A 24,434-nucleotide genomic window follows, 5' to 3' on the forward strand; every position below is an offset into this window, starting at 1 on the left:
TTTAGAGATAAGGAAACTAAGGCACAAGTAAGATAGATAATGTCCCCAAGTCCTTAGGACTAGTAAGCGTGGAGCTGGTAGGTCTTACTTTTTGAGTCTTCATGTCCCCATCCCTAAATGGGGTGATGCCCACAAGAGAGAGTTGTATGAGGTTTGAATTAAATGAGATAATACCTCTAAATCATCCAAAGTAGGGGCTAAATATCAGCTTATCATAACCTTGAATAAAGTAGCACCTCCACCCCCTGCTTTATTTTTCTTCATGGTATTTATCACTGCTTGGCATAGAGCTGTTGATTTGCTGTCTCCCTTTGTCTGTTGTGTACTTGACTGTGTCCCCAGTACCTGGTAAAGAGTATTAAATATTTGTGGCATGAATGAATGAATATTAGTTCTCACTTCCCACCATAGCATCCTGACTATGGATGCTCAGAAAATACTTGATGGGGCTTCCCTGGTGGCTCAGTGGTTAAGAATCCGCCTGCCAGTGCAGGGGACACGGGTTCGAGCCCTGGTCCAGGAAGATCCCACATGCCACGGAGGAACTAAGCCCGTGCGCCACAACTACTGAGCCTGCACTCTAGAGCCCGCGAGCCACAACTACTGAGCCTGCATGCCACAGCTACTGAAGCCCACACGTCTAGAGCCTGTGCTCCACAACAAGAGAAGCCACCACAATGAGGTGCCCGCGCACCGCAACAAAGAGCAGCCCCCGCTCGCCGCAACAAGAGAAAGCCCGTGTGCAGCAATGAAGACCCAACACAGCCAAAAATAAATAAATAAAATTATTTAAAAAAAAAAAAGAAAGAAAATACTTGATGAATTTGACTGAAGCGAAACATTCTATGCCAGTTCCCTACACCGACAAGGGACCATGGATTTATATGTCACGAGATGATCAACATTGCTGTTTTCATTTTTTATTTGCTGTCATGTTCAGGGAACTATCATATGTCTACCACCCCGATGTCTATGATGTCTCAGTTTAAGCGTTTCCAATTTGAGTATGAAATTATCCATCAGTCACAGAGAGAATTTGTGTTGTCCTAACCGGGGAAACTGTTGATGGAAGAGCGAGGACTGGCTGGAGGAGGCTTGCCCCCTCTGCCCCGGGCCCCCATCTGGAATATCACTTCTCCCCCTGGACAGCGGTCCGATCTTGCCCATCCCCAGGATCCAGGATGATACCATGTTTATCTATTCACTGCATAAATAATGCAGTAGCATCCTCCATGTGTCGGGGGCTGACCTGGGCACCAGTGATGCAGAGAATGGACTGTTCCCTGGGCCCTCCTAGTCAGCAGTGTGGTGGAGGAGACACTCACGTGAGCTGAGCTGAGCTGATGGCATCCAGGCCCTCGCCAGAGCCCATAAGCTACGAGTATCTATTCTGGGGTATCTAGACCCCAGCTCAGCAGAAGGAGAATCTCTGCAGTGGGGTCAGGGCACCCCCCTCATTGCCTCGGGTGATTCTAACGCAGATGGTGTTGAGAACCACTGACACCTAGAATTTGATAGAGTTTTGGTTTGATTGGATTCAGTTTGCCTTCTCTATATAGCAAGTGTAGCTGGTTTTCTATTTGCTAGAGTGATTTCCTTTTGAGTAAATTTTATAACTAAAAAAGGTGAGTTGATTTAAAAAATAACATTAATAAACAATAGTGCAGGTAGTACGCAAATGTGGCAAACATCACGACAGTGCCTTGTGACGGGCTGATATGTGGGAAGTACTCCTCTTTGTTTTATCACAGGATCAAGGTTTTAGGCCACCTTATTTTGGTTCCCATAGCATCACTGGGATGGATTGGGCAGTACGCCAACGATTCATGAAGGGGTAACACAGAAACAGTGAACAAAACTCATCATTATACTTGTTTAGGGACTGTGCTAGTTGTCTATTTCTGCATAACAAATTGTCCCAAAACGTAGAGGCAGAAACAACATTTTGAAATAGCAACATTTACGATCTTATGGTTTCAGGAATCCATGTGGTTTAGTTGGTTCTTTCTCTGGGTCCGGGCCACAGACGTCTCAGGCCTGATGGGGGAAGGGTCTGTTTCCATACTCACCCGTGTGCTTGTTGGCAGGACTCAGTTTCTCAGGGGCTCTTAGACTGAGAGCCTTAGTTCCTCCCGGGCTGTTGGCTGGAGGCCGTTTCTCACCACCCTGGTTCATCATAGCCACTTGCTTCATTGAAGTGAGCGAGCCAGGAAAACATGAGAGAGACCAGCAAGATGGAAGTCGCGGTCTTTTATAACCTAACCTCAGAACTGGTTTCCCATCACTTCTGCCTTCATCTGTTGGTTAGAAGTGAGTCAGTAGGGCCCACCCACCCTCAGGGAAAGGGATGACACAGGGCACGAATGCCAGGACGGGGGCCACCGGGACATATGTTAGGAGGCTGCCTAGCATGGGACTACTCTGAAGACACCCACTAATTCACATCCCTGTCACCTTGAGGGGCACCCATGGGAGAGCGTTCTCGCAGGTCCTAACGCCAGGAGAAGCTGTGCTTCCTCTCAGCATTCACTGTTTGTTTTTGTTTGTTTGTTTGTTTGTGGACACAGTGAATCTTGTAACTAGTGTTGTTTCACTCTTTGGTCAAGAGGCATTTGAGTCAAAATTACTGCTGCTTTTTGATTATAGAGCAATGATTGTATAGAAATTTATGATCTGGAAATTCTATGGCAGGACTTTCTGCATACTGACGTTCTCTGGTCTGGTCTTCCATAGTAGTTCTGTTTTATTTCTTTCATCGCTCTCCTCCATTCTTTTTGTATTATTATACTGAATTGTATATATTCTTACATGTCTCTACTTTCATATGTCTTGGGGTTTGGGGAACTTGGTATTTGTCAGTTTTGCTGTTTCAGGGTGGACTCTTGGTTTCTGAGGTACAGAGGGACCAACACCTCTGTTTTCCTAGTGCCCGGGGTTTCCAACCAAGAGTGTGTGGGCAAGGCTGGCAGTGAAAGCCCTAAGTCACCTGGTTGCGGGGTGGGGGTGGATCACAACTCCTTAGAACTTGAGCGACAATGGCCAAGTCTGTGTTCTCCAGGCCTACACGTGCCTCTCTGCTTCAGTAACAGCATGGTTTGGCACAAGGCCCTTCACCTCTTTGAGCCTCAGTTTTCCCATCTATAAAATGGGGTGTGGTATATTAGTCAGGGTGGGCTGGGTTATGCTGCAGTAACAAAGAACTCCAAAATGCCACTATAGAAAACGATGGTTTCTGTCTCATCCGTGTTGCATGTCCTTCACTGGTTTGCTGGCCCTCTGCTGCATCTTGTCATCATCCTCACACCCAGACCCAGGCTGTGGTAGGGGGACAGAACAGCCTGGCCGAGCACACACTCTCTCTTCCACCTGGGTATGAGACACATCACTTTTCTCTTATTTCATTGGCAAAGCAAGTCCCCTGGACGCAGGTCACTGCAGGTGAGTGAGGATGCGCAGTCCTACCAGGCACCTAGAAAGAGCAGAGTTATTTGTGGCTGGCCCTGGTGACTTCCAGAGGTGGCAGCTTACTTGCCTCCTAGGGTGGTGATGGGACCTCAGTTACATAATCTCTGCAGAGCTTTTGGTGCCTGGCACCTGGGTAGCACTCACTGAACCGTGATACTGGTGGTAGTTGTGGTGGCTTTGATGGCGATGCTCATTAGAGAAGTAAAGCTTGTTTAGGGGCCCACAGTTTGCAGACCTCCGTCTGATTGATGTATCCATTCAGTCCATGTGTGTGAAGTTTCTCAGTTTCCCGAGTTCCACGTACTATGCTTTGAACTGGAGATCAAAGACAAGATCGACATGGTCTGTGTCCTGAAGTAGCTCCAGTCTCTCCTTGGCAGCAGGGATTGAAGGCTTTCCTTTGGGTTTTTCTTTTGAGGGCTTGACCTTCCTAGGAAAACATATGGAATAAAATAAAATAAATTCCAGACCTGGAAGGGATCATCGTTTCTGTATCAGTTAGGATGTGTTCAGTGGCAGAAACAGAGGACCCAAGCCACAGTGGCATCAGCAGAGCAAGGAATTTGTTACATTAGGCAACTGAAAAGTTCAGAGCTGGATGAGCCGTGGTCCCATCTTCTCAGTAATCATCAAGAGAAAGAACGAGACTGTCCACTGTAGCCAGCAAAATCCCCAGGCTTCACTCTGATTGAACCAGCTTGAACCAGTCACTGTGGCCACAAGGACAGGATATGCTGACTGATCTGTGTTATTTGGTGCTCACCCTTGGATCAAGGCTGGGTAGGGTTTGTTCCACACAGATCTCTTGGTGGGGTGGCTTCCCGGGAGGGGAGTGGGTGCCGGGCAGCAAACAGCCACAGTCCACCCCTTTATCCTGCCTTTTCCTTTCCTTGGGGAGGAAATGGAAGCTCAGAGCAGGGAAATGGCTTGCCTGCTGCCACTCAGCGTGTTAGAAACAGAGCAGGGACCAGGCTGTGGGTCTAGGACTGTATTCTTGCTGCTTTGACTCGGTTCCAAAAGCATCTTCTTGGGAAGTCATCAATTTCGAAGGGGATTGGGGACACATCGCACTTTGGGAGATGTAATTAAAAAACAGATGTTAAATTGCACTGTCCCTGGCATCTTTGATGAGCAGAACTTCATTATTTATTGCTTGTTGATAAAAGACAGATTGAAAATTAGACAGATTTCTCCCTGGCAGGACTGCTTGTCGTGTCTCATCTCTGCGGGGAGAGGTCTGGGGCTCTAACTGAGGGTGTTGGTGATGGGCTTCCTAAGTCAGCAGTGGCAGCAAGTGGTGGCTGCCCAGCCATGATGAGGCCATTATTAAGGCTGGTTTTGGGAGGCACTGGTGTGTGTGTGCGGCAGGGCTGTTAACTTTGACATGTGAGTATTTCTGGAAGGTGCTGTTTTGGAGTTACTGCTGGTGTTCATCGCTGAACATCACACGGCAGCTTGTCTGGGCGCTGGTTCAGGAGTGGGGCTTTTTAGTGCTCGAGGACAGGAGCTCAGCTTTAAGAATTCTTTCTCCCTTTCTGCCATGAATGCCATCACCTTTTACTGTCGCACAGTGGAACCCCTAAGGCTGACCAGCTGCCCGAGCTGTTCTGTGGAATCGATTGACTCATCCATCCTCCCACCCATCTGGTGTTTCCGAGAGCCGATAGCACAGTGGATTGGGTTGGGTGAGTGAATGTAGGAAATAGTTTGCACCTGTAGTCAGCATGTTCCTCACGGAAGATCATGTCTTCCAGCCATTTCCTACCCCCGGCCTCTGACATGACCTTCCCTGCCTGTGAGTAGCACCCTGACCCGACCTTATTCGTGACTTCAGGAGATGCTTGCTGAGTGCCTTCTTTGTACCCAGCCCTGGGATACAGTACACCAGACTCTATCTGCATTATTTCACTTAATCCATAATAAGCCTAGCAGGGAAGTATTACTTGCCTGCTTTATACCTGAGGAGAGTGAGGCTTGGAGAGGTCGGGGGCCTTGGCTGGGATGGCACAGTAAGCGTGCAAGCCTAGACCTGTCAAATCCCAAAGCCGTGTTCTTTCACTGCGTGTTACAGCCCAGTGTGGACTCTCCACCCCACACCTGAGTCCACTCCTGGCTCTGGCACTTACAGCCCTGTGCCCTTGAGCAGGTTAAGTCAACTCTCTGAGTGTCTGTTTCCTCATCTATAAAATGAGCATGATAATAGTATCAACCCCGCGGGGTAATGACGCATTTAAAATGTATAACCCAGGGCCTGGCACCGAGCACGAGATCAATAAATGTAACAAGTCACCACAAGCTTGGTGGCTTAAAACAACACACATTTATTCTCTCACGGTTTTGGAGGCCAGAAGTCTGAAATCAAAGTGTGGACACCGGCAGGGCCAGGTATGATCTGGAGATTCCAGGGGAAGAGCCTTCCTGCCTCTTCTAGCTTCTAGCGGGCCTGAGCATTCCTTGGCTTGTGGCCACATCATTCCAATCTCCACCTCTGTCTTCACATGGCCTTCTTCTGCTTCTCTCTGTGTGTCTCTTCTAAGGACACTTGTCATTGGGTTTTAGGGCCCACCTGGATAATCCAGGATGATCTCATCTCGAGATCTTTAACCTAGTTACATCTGCAAAATTGTTTTTCCAAATAAAGTCACATTTACCGGTTCTGGGCCTTAAGATATGGACATACCACTTGGGGGGCCACCATTCAAGTCATTACAGCTGCTATTATTTTAAAAAATGTTTTGGAAGGCACATGTATTACATGAATACGTTCTGAATGTAAATATTCAGACATTATGTTAAAATCTCTTTGTCAGTCACCCTCGGGTCCATTCCCCTCCCCAGAGACCACCATCCTGGTGAGTTTGGTGCTTATCCTTCCAGACCTTTCTGTTAGGATAGAAAGATAGATGTCATCACGGATTATTACCCTGTTGCCAGGCCCCATGATAGGTCCTGGGTGTCTGAGGTGGGTGAAAGCACAGCCTGGTGCCCGGTCAGCTTGCAGGTGTCTAGGGAAGTAGGGAGTAAACCAGTGATCTCCATGCACGTGGGAGGGGCCGTAACAGCCACACGTACAAAGTGCCGTGGGGACACCACGGGGCAGCCTTCAGCTCTCTTTGTAAAAGAGGAACTTCAGGTTCTAAAGGCTTTGCTGAGTGGAGGCACCTCAGCCTTGTAGGGTTTGAAAGATGCCAACCTTGAAAGGCACAAGTCTGGGGAATTGTGTGAGGAAAGAACCTGGAGTGGACATGGCCGGTGGCAGGAGTGAATCCAGAGCTCCAGGAGTGAATCCAGAGGCTGTGCCTGGGGATTGTCCTACTCGGGGAACTGGAGGTTTTCTCCAGGGTGGTGGGTTTCAAGCTGTGTCCCACGGGGCTCCAGGCCTCTGAGAAGAGGACACAGGGGCTGGGGTGGGTGGGAGGAGGGCAGAGCCCTGGGCTCTCACCCAGCTTGGCCCCAGCAGCCCCTCTCCCTGGTGAGTGACGTGCATGGGAGCTGTGCCCAGTGGCCTGTGGTCCCCTCCCAGCATGGTCTCCAGCTGCCCCAAACCTCAGGAGCAAACATGCAAACAAAGGAAAAGCCATGTGCTTTGGCTGACTGCCGTGTTGACAAATGGTGATAATAGGTCTAGACGGACAAAAAAGACAAGACGAGATGCCTCTGGGTGACTTTTCAAAGTCACCTTTCTGGGTTTTCTCATGTAGAGGACACAGATGGTATCTATTGTGCTGGGAAGTGAGGCAGCCAGATGGACCGTGTTCTCCAGGACTGACCTGAGCCGCTGTGGGTGTGGTGAGTGAGAGGCGCTCAGACCTTCCAGAAGCGTAAGATCCGCCTCCACGCCCAGCCCAGTGTACTTGGCCTTACGAGGACTCCCGCTGGGCCTTCGTGTGCTGGGCTGCTCTGGGTGATGCAGCCATGGCTGCACTTGGAGCTCCGGCTCCCGGGCTCTCTTCCCTGCACTTGACATCAACTGTCTCACTTCTTTGTCAGGACAACCCTGCGAGGGAGGTGGAATTGCTGTATTTATTCTGCAGAGAAGGAAACAGAGGCACAGAGAGGTCGGGCCACTTGCCAGGCTCACAGCACTGGAAAGAGGGCCCCCAGGCGCTGGGCTCTGGCGTCCGTGCCCTGCGCTCTTGCTGCTGTGCTCTCCACTGCATCCCCCAACCCGCGGCCGCCAGGGTGATGCCCTGCAGAGCAGCCAGGGCGCTGCCGCTAACGCTGGGCCTCTTGGCAAAACGTCAATCAAAGAAAGTGGTTTGCTTACCAAAAAAATCGAAATCTTGAAAGTACAGGGAAGGGAAAACCCCCAGGTGCGTTTTCAGCCTGGGCCATATTCACAGACATGTGGAAATACAAGATCAGTCTTAATAAGAGGGGAGTTGAAGGGTAAGAAATAAAATAGGAAGCTTTCTGTTCCAGCAGAGCGGACAGATCCAATAAAAGAGAGTAGCATCTAGGTTTCTGTTGCTGACGTGTAGAAACCAAGTTGGCCGTTCAGTTTTCGGTGCCTTAGCACTGACTGGGAGGGGCACTGGACTACATCAGTTCTCTTTGCTCCTTGTGGCACAGCTGGATGGGGCTAGAAATGCTGGGCTGAGGAGAACGCGGACAGCCTGCTCGAGTGCCCATCCTTGCTGGTGGGGCCGGTGCTGCTCTGCTCGGAGCAGCTGGTGGGCGGCCCTGTGCTGCCCCGGAGACAGATCAGGAGACATGGTGAATTCTCAGTAGTGGGAAATGGGTTCTGATTAAAAAAAACACCCGAGCTGAAGGCAAGGTCGCTAAAGTCTGGAGCTGGCCCGAGTTCCCCTTCTTGTTTTGTCCTCTTCCCGCAGGGAGGTGACAGGGAAGGTAAGAAATGGCAGCTGAGGACGATGTACTGTAACGGCACAGGCAGCGTGCTGGGCAGCTTATAAACAGGATGCTGCAGAGGTTGGGGTGGGTGAGTGCTGGCCCCGCTTTACAGAAGAGGAAACTGGGGCATATGTTTCATGGTTAGTAACTGGCAAAGCCCGGGTCTTCCTGACCTTTAGACACCAGCCCCTTCCTGCGTGTTTCCCGAGGACCTGGGCAGCCAAAGGGAATCACTAAAGAACTTCCTGAGAAACTCACCCCTCCAACCCACCTCACGCACCTGAAGCAGCCTCCAGGGTGTGGCTCTCTTATTTGGAAGGGGTAGAAATTAAATCCCCAGAAAGAACCCTGGGAGGAAACATTCCAGAGTCGTTTTGCTTTTATCTGCAAGTCAGCAGTGCCTGCTTATCTGCTGATGTAATCATCACACTTGTAATGGCAGAAATACAGTCCAGACGTGTCAGTAGCCGCAGGGAGCGCAGGTGTATACATGCTCTGACTGCCCCAGTGTCGTCATTTCCCGTTACAAGGAACAGATTCCTTCCCTCAGGGATTAGCCTGGATTCTCGTTTTGCACCCTTGTTTCTCTGGGGAGAGGCGGCATGTGTAGTAAACAGAGCACAGCTCGGATTTCAGCCAAACTTGGGTTTGAATTCTTGCTGTGTCCATGGGCATATCGCAGAGCCTCTCTGAGCCTCTTGTAGAACATGGGACACGAAATCCTCATATTAAAAGGTTGCTGTGAGGATGATGTAAATGAATGTAAATAAGGGCCTGGATCCTTAAATGTCATTTCTTATCCCTCCCCCTCCATCCAGATCTGGGGCCTCTCTTTACACCTAAGTACTGAAAGTCGTTTCACGAAGCTGTGGAGCTCAAACATTTGTTCCTCCCCACCGAGAAGAAGGAAGTGTTTCCTTGAAATTACTGATGATTTTTCTACATCTGTTCAACCATCAACGACAGCAGAAGTTGGCAAACTTTTTCTGTAAATGGCCAGAGAGTAAATATTTTAGGTGCTGTGGGTTGTACTGTCTCTGTCACACAGACTGAACTTTGGGGATAGAGTGTGACAGCAGCCATAGGTGATACACACATGTCATACCAGCGTCACTGTGTTCCAATGAAAATTTATTTACAAACGCAGGCTGGATTTGGCCTGTGGGCCATAGTTTGCCAACTGTTGATTTTGATTCTGGGGAGGTACTGGGTTTGGGGACCAGGAATATAAAAATGAATGAGCCCCCCCTCCTGCCCTGGAGGGTTTCCCCCAGCAGCACGCCTGCCTGTGCGAGCTCATGAGGGCTGCTCTGTTTGCAGGAAGACAGCATTTGAGGTAACAAGCCTGGAGGGGGCCTCCTGTTGTCCTTCCAGCCTAGTGTCTCCAGCGCATCAACCCAGATAAACTCAGATCTGCTCCTGTCTGCAGTAATGAGCTCCGCAGACCTGCCGCTTAAACCTCCTTGATACATCTTAATGCTGTTAAATGCTGCTTGGTGGTCCCTGGCTAATTTCTAAGTGACAGTTTCAGTTGTGCTTGCTGTGGATTTAAGGAAATCCTACATTCACTCTCCACTTACACTGCAATCCTGGTGAGAGCAGTTTTGGATTCTAGAGTTTGCGCAACTCTGCTTCTCCTTGGCATCTTCTGGTTGCTCTGTGCCTCCATTTCTCTGGCTGTTCAATGGGAGTTAAAGGTGAAATGAGGCAGTTTGTTGAGTGTTTTCTAAACTTCTTTCTTCTTAAGTAAATCATGCTTGTGTACCCTTTTCTTTAAAAGGAGCTCTGCCTTGGAAACTCGATATGAGAAATGGGTCAAAGTATAATAGAAGCTGCTCTTTTTTTTTTTGGCTGCATGGCATGCAGGATCTTAGTTCCCCAACCAGGGATTGAACCTGTGCCCCCTGCAGTGGAAGTGCAGAGTCTTAACCACTGGGCAGCCAGGGAAGTCCCTAGAAGCTGCTCTTGCTGAAGAAGGGCATTGGGGGAGGGGAGGCTCTGGCCACTAAGCCCTTGCAGCACCTACTAGGAACTTTGGAGATCTGTCAGGAGCAGGCATGACCCCCGCTGTGCTGTGGGGCCATAGAAACCTGCAGTTGGGGGACCCAGCCACTCCTCAGCCCTGGGTGTCCTCATGTGTAGCAGGAGAGTGTTTAGATGAGTCGAATGCTCTCAGCTCCTTCTTAAGAAGCCTAAGTCTTTCGCTAGAGATTGGCTGAGAATTCATAACTGAAGAATAGCTTTCTATTAGTAATTACTTAATTAGTAATTAAGCCTAGAGAAACTGGAGACCCTTGTGGATTTGTACTTTCTTTACAGGTGAGGCTTAAAAAAATCTGTTGCTGAAAAGGCAATGGGCAGACGTTGGCAAATTATCTGGTGTGCCAAGTTGAGATGGCATCTGCATGTGTGTGTGTGCGTATGGGGGTGTGTGTGCGTATGGGGGTGTGTGTATGGGTGTGTGTGCGTGTATGGGTGTGGGTGTGTGTGCATATGGGTGTGTGTGTATGGGGGGGTGTGCGTGTGTGGGTGTGTGTGCATGGGGGTGTGTGTGTGTATATTGGTGTGTGTGTGCATATGGATGTGTGTGTATGGGGGTGTGTGCGTGTATGGGTGTGTGCATATGGGTGTGTGCATATGGGTGTATGCGTATGGATGGGTATGTGCATACGGGTGTGTGTGCGTATGGGTATGTGTATGGGTGTGTGTGCGCACGTATGGGTGTGTGTGCGTATGGGTGTGTGCGTATGGGTGTGTGTGTATGGGGGGGTGTGCATATGGCTGTGTGTGTGCGCGTGCATGTGGATGTGTGTTTGTGCGTATGAGTGTGTGTGTGTATGGATGTGCATATTCGCTCAGCAGCCTCCTGGCTGTTCCCTCTTGCCTGCTGCCCAGAGTGACTTTTCAAACGGGGACTTGCCCAGTCTCTCCGTTGCTTAAATCCTTTTGGAGGCTTCCCTCTACCTGAGCAAAGACCAGAGCCACGCCGTCCTCCCTCAGGCCTCAGCTCCAGTGCCGGTCCCTCCAAACCTCTTTCCCGAATCGCCTTCCCAGACACCTTAGTTATCTTGATTCTTCTCCATGGACTTTTCACACTGTAATTGTGCTATCAGTTTCTTCAAGACTGTCTCCCTGGATGGATTGTGTGCTCCGTGGGCCCCAGGCCTTCATCTCCCCTGCTCCCTGCTGCCTCTCTGGTGTCTGTCAGTGTCTGGCCCATAAGAGGAACCTAGTACGGATTTGCAGACTAAATGTCTGAGTAACAGTGTGTGCATCTGTGTTGGAGCAGCTGGCCCTTCACTGGTGCATGGGGACTGCTGGGCCCCAAACGCCTGTCTGTTGTGTCCAACATCCTTGAACTCTGCCCCTGAACGATGAGAGTAACTGCCACTTAGCAAGCTCTTTGTACGTATGTTGTCCATGCATCTTAATTGCTTGGAAAGAAACTAGATGTCCATTCTTAGTAAATTAGATAATTTTCTCACGCCCCCTCCCTTCTCATCCCTGCTCTCCTCCAACCATCCCGTCCCCCATCTGTCTATTTGTTCATCTGTACATCTATCCATCCATTGGGAACATGCTCTGAGCAATCAGTATGTGCCTGATACCATCTGGGGCTCTGAGAATATTGTTCCCGAGGCCCTCAGAGTCTTTTTAGGAAAAGCAGACACATCAAAAACTAATTCACAGAAGTGTGCTGGCCTGCCTTTATGCAAGCTTCCAGGGCTACTCAGAGGATTGAATTAAAGACTCTTTAAAGCTCTTATTTGCCAGTTCGTTACTCCCAGTAGAGAGTCTCGGGCCTCAGCTGATGCCTCTAATTGTATATTTGTAAAACAAAGAACAAATTAACAGATAAACACACAACCCTGAAAGTGGTCCAGACCTGGCAGCAGCCTCCCTGAGGGGAGGAAAGCCCAGGCCTGCTTTGTGTTCAAAGCAGCAGCCCTGAGCCTGTTTGTCCTCTGGCCCGGCGACCAAGCTGGAGACAGCCGTGCATTTCACATGTTGTTCCTTCTTAAAAAGTGAGAAGAGACAGCAAGGTGTTGGTGGGATGGGAAATAGTTGTCATTTCTGGCAGTGCAAAGTGAGAGCTAATTGCTGAAGAAAAGGCTATGTGAAAAGAGGGATGTGTGAGAAAGTGACTGGAAAACATAAATTATGGGTGTTTTTTCATGATTGGGACAAAGATTTGCTGTCCTGTATTGTCTGCCTTTTTGCCTTGTCTTTTGAGCAGTGAATCCGAGAGCCCTGTAATTAGAAGACAAGGAATATGGTTCTCTTCCTTTGGTTCCTCTTATCTCCAAACTAACTCATCCTTCTCATGCATGATGATTCCGAATTTGCTCCAGAGCAGTTTAAAACTTGATTGACACTTCCGTGGAAATGGAGCTTCCCTCATCATTCACTTGTTTCCTCAGTCACAAGTGCTCAGTCAGTGCCCACAACATGCCAGGGCCTGTGTGAACGACCTTTCGTGGAAGCTGCTGTCCCCAAGCTCGCAGGGAGGGACCAGTACAGAGTGTGGAATAATTGCAGCCTGAGCACCGGGAATGGTAGAGGGTGGCAGTGTGGAATCTGCTTATTTCCGGTGATCAGGGAAGGTATCTCATAGGAGGTCATCTTTTAACTGAATCTGAAAAGATGTGAAAAGAGCCAGCCGTACAAAGAGGCTGGGGGAAGAAAGGAGGGAAGCATGACTTGCGATAATACATCCTTCACAGTATTTATTTGAGGATTAATAATGTGCGAATACATTGGCGCATAGTAGATGTTCCATTCACATTGGCCCCCTCTGCCCGCCATCTTTGTTGCTTTCTAGCAGGGCCTTCAGAGAGCCATGTGACTTCTTTCATGATCAGTGGAGGCTGACTTGTGTACCCAGAGATGGAAAAGGATTCTGATTGTGGGTCTCGCCTGTCCCTCCACATCCTTGTGTATGCAGCGCCTGGGATGTTTGCTACAGAAAGACCCAGAAATCCTGGCTGCTCTGTTTCTCCAGCCATGGGCTCTGCCTTTCTCTGCACTCACATACTGACCCCCGAACCCCCAGACCGCAGGCCAGATGATGAGCCGCCTTCTCCGCAGGGCCAGGGAGAAGCAAATGAGGACAACCACACTTACTTGTGCTCCATGTTGGAGGGAATCAGAAAGAACCCTCCATTGCAGAGATGTGTCCTCCAAGACTCCCCAGGGCTTCAGGAAGGCACAAGGGATGTTTGTGGCCAGTATCAATAGAAAGTTGATTTTTCTTACAAAATCTCTACCCCACAAGTCTTTCACTGCCAGAATATGAAGTCAAATCAGCTTTCTGGATGCTTACTGTAAACCCCAGATGCTATCTAGCTCCAATCTGGGTAGACAGAATGAAAAGAGGGCATGTTAAGATGTTTAATAAGTTTGGCCATCAGTTATCATCCTGTAGTTGCTGCAGAGCCTGGCCTGATTTTTAAGATCTATTCCACCGAGGTCAGAAAGTTCACGGACTCTTTTTCCAGCCAGCCTCCCTGAACTCAGGCAGACACACAAATGTCTCCTGGCTTGCTGATGCCAATAATGCCAGTAATCAGAAGAAAAACTCCTGGGGGCTTCCCTGGTGGCACAGTGGTTAAGAATCTGCCTGCCAGTGCAAGGGAAACGGGTTTGAGCCCTCGTCCAGAAAGATACCACATGCCGCGGAGCAGCTAAGCCTGTGAGCCACAACTACTGAGCCTGCGCTCTAGAGCCCGCGAGCCACAACTACTGAGCCCGCGTGCCACAACTACTGAAGCCCGTGTGCCTAGAGCCTGTGCTCTGCAACAAGAGAAGCCACCACAATGAGAAGCCTGTGCACCACGATGAAGAGTAGCCCCTGCTCGCTGCAACTAGAGAAAAGCCCGCACACAGCCACAAAGACCCAAAGTGCCAAAAATAAAATTAAATAAATAAATAAAAATTTTTTAAAAAGGAAAAAATATTTTTAAAAAAGGAAAAATTTTTTTAAAAAAGAAGAAAAACTCCTGAGTTGGGAGGATTTAACAACTCCCAGGTACTTAACATCCATTGTCCAAGAGGGTCCCCCTACAAATAAGCATCCCTGAAGGGAAATTTATCTGTCAGGAAGATACTTTCTTTTAAAAATTGATTGTTTTCAAGAAGCTCTCTGTTCATATCATTGTAGAGTGACATCTGTCCTTAAAAACCTCACCTTGTCTTTTGCTTCTGGTCACCCTTCCCCTCAGCCTGGTGGGGCAGACAGTCAGAACCTTGCTTCTTGTGAATGAGGTTCCCTGGGTCCAAGCTCTGTTCACATCCCGTTTGAGACGAGGCTGCATTTAAAGGCAGTGTAATGATGCCACTGGTGCCTTCACAGTCTGTGGGTCCTTCCTCCGATCTGCCTACCTGATCCTCACATTGTGCCGAAGAACCTTCCCCAGGCTCAGGTGCTGAGGGAAAGCTCAGAGAAGAGAGGTGGAGAGCCACCCTGCAGCCCCGCCAGAGAAGGCACTGGGTTCCATGTGGAAGCGCTGAGGGGAGACTGGTGTCTGGAAGGGGGCGCTTCAGAGCCAGCCTTAGCCCTCGTTCATCCCCCGTGAATAGAAGACCTGAAGGCACAGCCTCTCCCATCCTGCGGGGGAGGATTGGAAAGACTATTTTATTCACTTACGCAGTGATGCGATACACACTTAATGTATTATGTATATAATTATGTAGGTGTATATTATGTATGTACGTATATACAATATAATATGTATCTGTTAGTGTTTACACGATTAATGCATCTTCATTGTAGAAAGTACAGGAAAGTTCAGATCCATGCTACAGATCCATCTGACTGCCCTCTCTCTGATACCCACCCCACTGTCTTTCAGATCTCTTTCATCCTAATATTGATCCACAGTCATTATGAGATATATTTAAGACTCGCACTAGGCATTTGCAGTCCGTAGCAGCTTTTTTTTTTTTTTCTTCTTAAATTTTTTTTTGGTCGTGCCCTGCGGCTTGCAGGATCCTAGTTTCCCAACCAGGGATTGAACCCAGGCCCTTGGCAGTGAAAGCGCCGAGCCCTAACCACTGGACTGCCGGGGAATTCCCCATAGCGGCTTTTTATTAAACAGAGACCAGGAGCTTTTTTTCTATGCCATTAGACATTTATCAAAAGCACTCTTTTGGTGGGATAATGCATTTTAGTTTACATTTTTAATTGTTAGTATTAGATTATTTCGAAACTCGAACGATACAAAAGAGTGTTGGCTAAATACCCTTGCTCCCACCTTGCTGCCTGGGTCCCACCCCCACCCCTAGCGCCCACAGGCTGGTGCCCCTTTGATTGGTGCCTTGAACTTCACTTCTCTACCTTCTTGATGCAAAACCAAACAAATACAACTTGATATTCTTCATTCTCTGTTTTCGCACCCAAGGTAGTGTATTAGACCCACCGTCTGTACCCTGCTTTTGCCTTCACGTGATGGTCCATCTTGGAGATGTTTTCATAACTGCATGTGGAATGCTATCTCATTCTTGAAAAGCACATTTAAATTCTTTTAAAGCAATTCACTCAAAAGATAAATTTTTTTAATCTTCCAGAAAGATAGCAAATGAAAAATAAGCATCATTTCTCTCCCCAATCCCACTCCTAATCTATTATCAACGATAGCCACTGTTATTTTCTTAGATCCTTTTCCAGAATTATTTTTGTGCTCGTACCTTCATGAGTGTGTGTGTGTGTAACTCGTGTCTTTTTAAACCAGGCATCTCATATGGACATGTCATAATTTCTTGAATCATTCCTCTATAGTTGGACCTTTTGGTTGGCGTCTTTGTTTCTCTGGATAGCAGAGGACTGTGATTTCTGGGTCAAAGGATGTAGGTGTCTTTAGGGATCTCAGTACACACAGCCTTGTGGCTTCCCCTGATAGATTGTACCAGCTCTCACCCCAGCCACCCAGAGGAAAATAACAGTCCCTCTAACAGCAGGGCCACCCCGACCCCCAGCCCAGGGAGTTCCTGATCTTTTGAAACTGATGTTCTCTCAAGCGGTTAGGTGGGTTTCTCCTTGTTGGGCTTGAAAGAATCTCTCAACAGCAGCTCCTTAACAAAGCCTGCCGCCCGGAGCCCAATTGAATTGCTTAGTTCCAGGAACCTGGAAGGGCCTCAGCTTGGGCCGTTCTCCCTCAGGGCTGCCATGTATGGGGTGAGACACCCCCAGGTGGTGGGCAGATTCGTGTCTGGTGTCAAGGATAACAGACAACTTCTCAATAGTTGTCATATTATTATAGCGCACAGGTCAGTCAAGGAGACCCTTCTACCTGCCTGGCAGTGTTCCACATGCTCTACACGTATCAACTCCTCTTGTTCTCAGAACAACCCTGTGCGTATTAGTATTATACATACCCATTTTACAGACAAGGACAGTGTGATGCAGAGAAGTCAAGTGACTTGCTCGTGGCCACACAGTCAGGAGCTTGGGATTGGATCCTGAGCCGTGTGGTCCCAGAGCCCAGGCTGCATAACCACTGCATCCTCCTGCCTCCAAAAGGAGCCTGCTGTTTCTCTAAGGACTACCTTCTAGTGTCTTCTTATCCTCTGTACAGGCAAGACTTTGCCAAGTCTCACCTTCTCCTGTCACCTTTGAGCTGGCTTTTCCTCTGTTTGCTAAGGGTTTGTAGCAGAAAAGCCTGGACAGACCTGGATTCATATCCCTTTCCTACATGTGTGGCCTTGGACAAGTTCAGCCTCTGTGATCCTCAGTTCCGTCATCTGGGGGGCAGGGAGCATTACCCACCCCCGGATCCTTATCACGATTGATGAAGATTGAGGATAAGGAGAATGCCCTGACAGGTGCACAGTGTGAAACTTTCCCTCGTCACCCCGCACCCTTCTCTATCCCTCTTGGTTCTTCTTAGTTTTGATCCACAGTCTTAAGTTCTCTCCAGTTCAAATTCAATCCTATCACAAAAGGAAGCTCATTCCCAAGGTCTGATAACATCATGATTTATTGAGCATCTACAAGTGCTGGCCATTCGCTGTCTGCTCTGGATGAGAATTGCCATTCCGCCAGGCGTTTTAGTTTCTTGCACCCAATCCTGTTCTCATGGGGCCCTTCTGAGTCAGAAGAGAAGGTCGTGTTCGGCTGCCTTAAATTGCTCACACATGTGAGGGGAAAGGATAGAGCCATTTGCGGGACAGACATTTCCCTTTGTGTTTACACACCGTGTGTCTGTGCGTGATGGTCATCACGGTGATGATGCATATTTTTGCCTTTGCACATTTGATACCTTGCCTCTCAGCTCCTAATTAGGCCTCTATAGCTCCAAAATTACATGCTTTTACATACCCATGATGATCTCAGTAGGATTAACAGTCCTTTTTTTTTGTGAAGGTAATTGAGATCTTTCATGGTGGCATATTTTTATTACTGTAACTCCGTCTTTAACCATCCTTCCATAAAATCTCTTACTGTTTTCCAGTGACTGCTTCTTCACCTCATCCTGAACAGGAAATGCTCAGGGGTCATTGAGAAGGAGAATTTCCTGTGATTATGCAAACCATGGTAACCATGATGCATTTTCTCTCTCCCCTTCCCCCTCTCCCTATGGCAGGTGCCTGGAGATTTGAGTCAAACATCCGAAGACCAGAGTTTGTCGGATTTTGAAATGTAAGTCCACAGCATCTGCTCATGAGGGGCCCTTTAGAAACAAGACTCTGTTACTTGGCTTGCGTCCCAGGAGACCGTAGAGGGAACCAGCAACCGCTGTTGAAACCTGCATGGCTGATTTGGTTATTGTAGAGGTGGGGAGTTGTTTGCCTGCAGCCTGAGTCTGGCCTTCAGATGTGTTTTTATCTCCCTCTTTGGGTATTGAAAAACAATTTTTTTTTGGCTGACATTTAAGAGTCGGAAGGTATCACATGAAAATTTAAATTTCTCCATTTTCTTTAAAAGAAGAAATCCCGGCAAGGCCACCGTCAGCTAGAGCTGAGCAGCAGCTGCCTCTTCCATCCAGGGCGCATGCTTGTCAGCTTGCTGCAGTCCCCACTGCTCCCTTTTGTCTAACTGTGGCCCACTCCACTCATTCCATTGTCTGGGTGTCTCCTGTTCATATTTTGAGTTTGCAACTCCTGGGCTATTGGAAACGACAGTAGTTCAGTACATTGGTCTGATTTTTGATTGGATTTAATTCTGTCTGGCGCCTCTGCTGATAACCCCTAAGGTATTTAGTCGGTCTTCAGACTGACTCTTTCTGATCAAGTTGCCTCGGTTTTTGGACCAGTAATCCCCTGGGGCTGGTGAAGAGAGGAGTGAGTCCTGAGTTAAGGGCAAGCAGAACGTCCTTCCTCTCCCATTTAGTTGTGCTGAGTAGAGGAAGGTTCAGCTTCCCCAGGAGAGGGGGCGGGGCATCAGAAGAGCATTTTGTTAGAGCCAGGCTGAGCCAAGTTGAAATCTTAACTGCAGGACTCATGCTGGTGTGACCTTGGGCGAGCCACTTAACCTCTCTGAGCCTGAGTTTCCTCATTCATAAGGCGCAGATCACAAGAGTGGGGTTATGAAAAGCGCGGAGGGGATCAAGAGGCCCCGCAGTGCTTGGCAGCTGTGGTAGAGGTGGAGGTGGCTGTTAGATTGGTGAGGGGGGTCGTGGAGGTTAAGAGGTGAAGGATGAAAATCAAAGGCGAGTTTGCTTCGCATGGGCCTTTGGGGGGCGGGGTGGAGGGGAGTACATAGTGAAGAGGGTCATGGGATTGTGGCCTGGTGGAGGGAAAGGGGGGACCAGCTGGGGAGAGAAGTGAAAGCCGCAGAGGGGATCCCAGAGACGAGCCACTCGTGAGGCGCAAGGGACTCATTCATAAAGCAAGAATTTATCACGTGCCTGCTGCGGGGAGGGGTCGTGCCAGGTCGTCGGTGGAGGGGATGAATCAGCCATGGTCCCTGCTCTCAGGCAGCCTCTGCCGGGTCCAGCCACCTCATCTCTTCTCCTCCTCTCCCCCCCGCCAGGTTGATCATCTCTACTAAAGCCAGAGGGAAGTGCCATTTCCCTCTCCCTCTTCTCTTGCAGAGAAGGCCCTGGCTGACCTCAGCTCCATCCCCAACCTCCCCCGGCCCTCCCTTCATACCAACTGCCCTAGTAGATTTGACTCCTCTAACTTATTTGGTCTTCCATACTCGGGATCATTATTTTATTCCCTTAACTCACACTTCTAAGTCTAGGAGAGAGAGGACAATCAATTCTAATATAGCGAGCTATGTGCTCTGAAAGGGAGAGCACGTACGGGGGTACCTGGGGGACCTCCCGGAGCCCTGGGAGGTGGTCCAGCCCTCACCAATCCTGGGAGGTTAATGAAAACCAGAGTGTCAGTTACACTTGTACACCCCTCCCCCTCCCGACAGAAATGAAAGGGGAACACTCTAGTCGCTAGCACAGTTTTGGGGACCTTTCCAGGAGGGGTGTCATTAGATATCCAAACCAGTTTGGTGCCTCAGAATGGCAATTTGTACTTGGAGCCCTGGGGAGGTGATCAATAGGGTGTATTTTGCCCCATGAAGGCGGTCAGCACCTGGGCTCAGAGCTTAGAAGAAATGCTGCTTCAGGAGAGAAGCGTGAGGCTGTTGAGTCATGGACTCTTCCATCATCAGTGTCTCAAACTGTGTTCTAAGCACAGGAGGCTGTCGAATTTTCAAGAGCTGCTCTTTAGAGATAAGGAGAGCTCGAGGAAAAGCGTTTAGCCCTGGAGCAACTCCTAGCAGAAACAAGGGCTAGGACCTCCCAGCCCTTCCAGAATTGCACAGCACTGTTGTGAGAGCTGTTAATGATTGATCTGGAAGTTTCGGTGACAGTTAACTTATCAGCTTCACATGATGTAGATTCAGCCGGTGGAAGAGTGGTGGTGGTGGGTGTGTGCGCCCAGTGACTCAGAGTTAGGTTCAAGTCATCACACAAGGCGGAACTGTCACATAACCGAAAAAACCCTTGAAGTTCTCTCAAATAGCTGGCGAGGATCAACCGAGATAATCTAGGTGAAAGCATGGAGCCGTGCAGTGTACGTGCTCAGTAAATGATTTTGCTCTATTCGAGCCACATGCAGTGTTTTTGGAAAAGTTGCAAGAGTGGTTATTGGTGCCTGGCTTCCTGGAATCCCCTCCCCCACCCCAAAGAGCTATCTCTTGCATAGCCTGAGCGTTGGTCTCCTGAGCTCTTTCGTGGAGCCTGACCCTCAAGTGGGGGTCAGGGTCTCAAGTGGGCGCAGTGAGGAGGCAGCATGACTCCTCCGAACGCTCCAGAAACCCTGTGGGCGCTAGTGCTCCTGACCCTCCCCCGCCTCGGGGGGGCTTCCGGTGATCGTCCCCCTCTTCAGGTGAGCAAACTGAGGGTCAGATAAACTATGGGCCACGGCCACTCACTCAGTAAGGACTGAAGGGCAGCTCTTTCTCATTCCAGAATACAAACTGCATATATAAATTTAAAAATATATATATATATTTTTTTTAATTTTATTTATTTATTTATTTATTTATTTATTTTTGGCTGTGTTGGGTCTTCGTTTCTGTGCGAGGGCTTTTTCTAGTTGCAGTGAGCGGGGGCCACTCTTCATCGCGGTGCGCGGGCCTCTCACTATCGCTTCCTCTCTTGTTGCGGAGCACAGGCTCCAGGCACGCAGGCTCAGTAGTTGTGGCTCACGGGCCCAGTTGCTCCGCGGCATGTGGGATCTTCCCAGACCAGGGCTCGAACCCATGTCCCCTGCATTGGCAGGCGGATTCTCAACCACTGAGCCACCAGGGAAGCCCTATATGTATATTTTAAACTAAGTCCCTTAAAAATAATCTTGGAGGACCAAGTAATGAGATGGAAACTGATGCTTTAGCTTACAATTAAGTGTAGTAGATGTTGCCGTACATCGTGGGCCTCTCAGAGGAGAAAGTAGCTTCCTCCCTTTTTTTGGTAAGTTGAAAGGACCACTTTGCATCTTTCTTTTGTTCAGATCAAACCGAGCGCTGATCAACGTCTGGATCCCGTCAGTGTTTCTCCGGGGCAGAGCCACCAATGCATTCCACGTGTATCAGGTAATTACCTGGTTTTCAGTTAGATGTCACCGCTGGGGTGGGGGCCACACTTGTTTGTTACTCTCTGGTGCTTTTGCCTCTTGAGGATGGAGTGCCATACATAGAAGCCACAGCCTCCAAATGCCAGCATCCACCTGCCCAGCCTCCCCGAGGAAATGATCCTTCTGGCAGACAGAAGGAGGCAGGGTGGAGCTTTCTCGTGCTGTCGGGCCTCCTAGTGTGGTCGTGACCCCTCAGCTCGGACTGCTTGAGCAGAAATGGGATTTGTTGGCTTGTGTTGCAACTGAAACGTCCAGGCGTGGGTCTGGCCTCAGACCTGCCTGGACCTGTGGTCAGACGTCTGCTCCCATTTCCCCTGGTTTCCTCTGCTTGGGCATCCTTTTCAGGCTGGCGCCCTCTGTGGGTGGACCAGGCACCTCCCAGCAGCACCAGACTCTCAGCCTGTCCGGGCATCTCTCAGGAGTCTGTCTTGGATCCCAAGCCCATCCCTAAACCCCAGGGTTGGGTGATGGACTTCTGTGATGGGCCAGGTTCGAATCATGTGACCCCCACTGGCACTGGGGTTGGAGTTGACCTCATCTGACCATGTGACTGAGAGAGGGGTGAGGGGGCTCCCCAGATGAAAACCAGGCCACTCTTTGCCAAAGAAGGGGCAACAGACACTTGGCAAGTGAACACTGCAGATGTGCCCTCTGCTTCCTTGAAGTAGAGCTGATCACCCCCTCCCCGGTTGAGGATTGAGTGTCTGAAACCAGGGGACCTTTGTTTGGAGGTGATTTTGCCCCAACAGTTGGGACCCCAGTTCTCCATCTTTTCTCTGATTTTCTGATGCCTCTTCCAGCCCTGCCTACTTACCCTCTTCTTGGCTTTCTTGTTTCTCTTTCTTTTTCTTACCTGATCTGCAGCTGTTGGTGTTCACTTGTCCTGGGACTGTTTTGTTTTCAACTTTGACTCTTAGCCACTTCTGGTTCTGCTGTTGAATTATATCACAACAACTTTCATTACGTTTTGTTCTTATTCCCCGTGAGCTCCGTGAAGAGCCTTGAGTTTTGTTGCCATTTTTCTTAGTGGGGAATTGACCATTGAAGAAGTCTTCTCAGCTATTAAGATAGTTTCCCCAGAGACTGGGGTGGTGCAAAAAGGACACTGAACTTGAGAATAGAAGCCCTGGTTTCAGTTTTGTGGCCTTAGGTAAATCTCAGTTTCCTTATCTGTAAAACAGAAATAATAATAATGCTTACTTTGCAAAGCTGTTGTTGTTGGGATTAGAAATACATGGTGTCCAGTAGGCACTTGGTATTCGTTTCTCATCTTCCAAAATGATCGCCATGTTTAGTCTTTGATGGCAGGACTGGCAGTGGGCATGGGTTATATAGGAATGGGCTTAAGCATGACACACGCCTCTTACCTGAAATCTTACGGACAAATGAGCTAGCGTTTGGCAAGGAAGTTTGCACCGGAAAGTTATTCTAGTTTACTTGTTCAGCTGGGCGACAGTAGCACTTTAATAAGTGTTAGAGAATCTGAGGGTTCCTGATGCTCTCAGCTCTGGCTTGAAAAGAGAATTAGATATGACAGACTTCCGAATATCCTCTTCTCCTTTTATCCCAAACCACACCCCCCCAAAAAAAATCTCTCATTTGAGCGTCCTTCAAGTTCTGCTTTGCGGTCATCAGAATGCTGGGAGGTGTTGCCTGGAGAATGAAAAAAGTGAAGCAGACAGCTTTATTTTAGAGCAAAATTAAAATGCGAGATCGCTTGAGAGGTTTCCTTGACCTTTCATTTTTCACTCCTCCCCCTCACCTCACCCCAGGAAGCAATGGGGCCGTTTTTAGCTCCTGAAAGTCAGTTAAGGAATGAGATGGACACAGCAAATATGCCGTTGCCTGGGAGATTGTTTCCACAGTGGCCACCGTGGGATTCGAGCTGCACTCTCCCCATCCTTGACCATTTCCAGAGCTTTCCTGGGTGTGGTCCAGCTAGTGTGTGGAGGATGAGGCCTGGATTTCACGGAGCCACGAGGCTGACAGCTCCCACGTCACGTAGAGCAGCTGCGTCCCACACTGTGGGCTGTCTGAAATCTCTCCTGATCTTGGAGTGTGTTGAATGCAACTGTTTTTCTCCTTTTAGCTAACAACGCTTCTGGTTGGTACCTAAGAGGAAAATCTGAGCATGTGTTTGGAAGCATTTTAGAAAGTCTTCATTACAGTGTGATTTTTTTGGATTTTGTTGTTTTTTAAATGATAAATGATATTGGAGAGAGAGTGACTCCTGTAAAGTACTGGTACTGTTGGACATTATTTTTATTAGTTAAAAAAAGTGCATTTTATATAATTCCACAAAAGATTTGAGATAATTTCTAGAGAAACTCAGAAAAGAGTGATAAAATAGAAGTAAGAAATAAAATATCAGAGTCAAAGAAGATGTAAACTAAGAGTGTTTCCATTAAGGGAACAGTGGAAATCATATATATACATACATACATATATATGAGATCCTATGTGATTGCTCTCATTGGTTTGTAAGTTTCCTTTGAGCTTCCTGGCAACCAGTGTGAAAATGGAAATGTGGCTATTTTGGATAATTCCATTGCTAATGAGAAGAAAATATGTCAGTTCCTCGAAGGGAGTTCTAAAAGAAATGTCCTCACAGAGCTTTAGATGAGGCAATAATAAAGAATGTGGTAGATGATGCCCTGTTACATCCCTATGACAAATCACTGTCAGGTTTCCTTAAGATCTCCCTCCAAGGAAGCCAAGGGCATAACCTCAAAATGAACCATAGTTCATTTGAAGAGCCCAGACAAAAGGATCAGCACATGTAGCTTTCTCAGTAGGTCTGCACTGTCCAGTCCGACAGCCACTAGCCACGTGTGGTCATTTAAATGTTTGGTTTTTTTTTGGCTGTGTTGGGTCTTCGCTGCTGCACGTGGGCTTTCTCTAGTTGCTGCGAGCAGGAGATACTCTTTGTTGAGGAACATGGGCTCTAGGTGCACGGGCTTCAGTAGTTGTGGCACACGGGCTTAGTTGCTCCGCGGCATGTGGGATCTTCCTGGACCAGGGCTCAAACCTGTGTCCCCTGC

General features: G+C 48.6%; 1 protein-coding gene across 6 annotated transcripts in view; it reads left to right on the forward strand.

Annotated features, from left to right (window-relative positions):
- SNX29 (sorting nexin 29) overlaps window positions 1–24,434 on the forward strand; it is a 562,097-nt gene that overhangs the window by 353,380 nt on the left and 184,283 nt on the right. For all 6 annotated transcript variants that reach the window (XM_061208309.1, XM_061208310.1, XM_061208308.1 and 3 more), the window contains 2 exons: window positions 17,901–17,956; window positions 21,271–21,352. In XM_061208309.1, the coding sequence (XP_061064292.1) occupies window positions 17,901–17,956; window positions 21,271–21,352 (138 nt within the window). The remainder of the gene's footprint in view (window positions 1–17,900; window positions 17,957–21,270; window positions 21,353–24,434) is intronic.

Source organism: Eubalaena glacialis, chromosome 13, assembly GCF_028564815.1.
Source record: "Eubalaena glacialis isolate mEubGla1 chromosome 13, mEubGla1.1.hap2.+ XY, whole genome shotgun sequence".
Classification (NCBI taxonomy): domain Eukaryota; kingdom Metazoa; phylum Chordata; class Mammalia; order Artiodactyla; family Balaenidae; genus Eubalaena; species Eubalaena glacialis.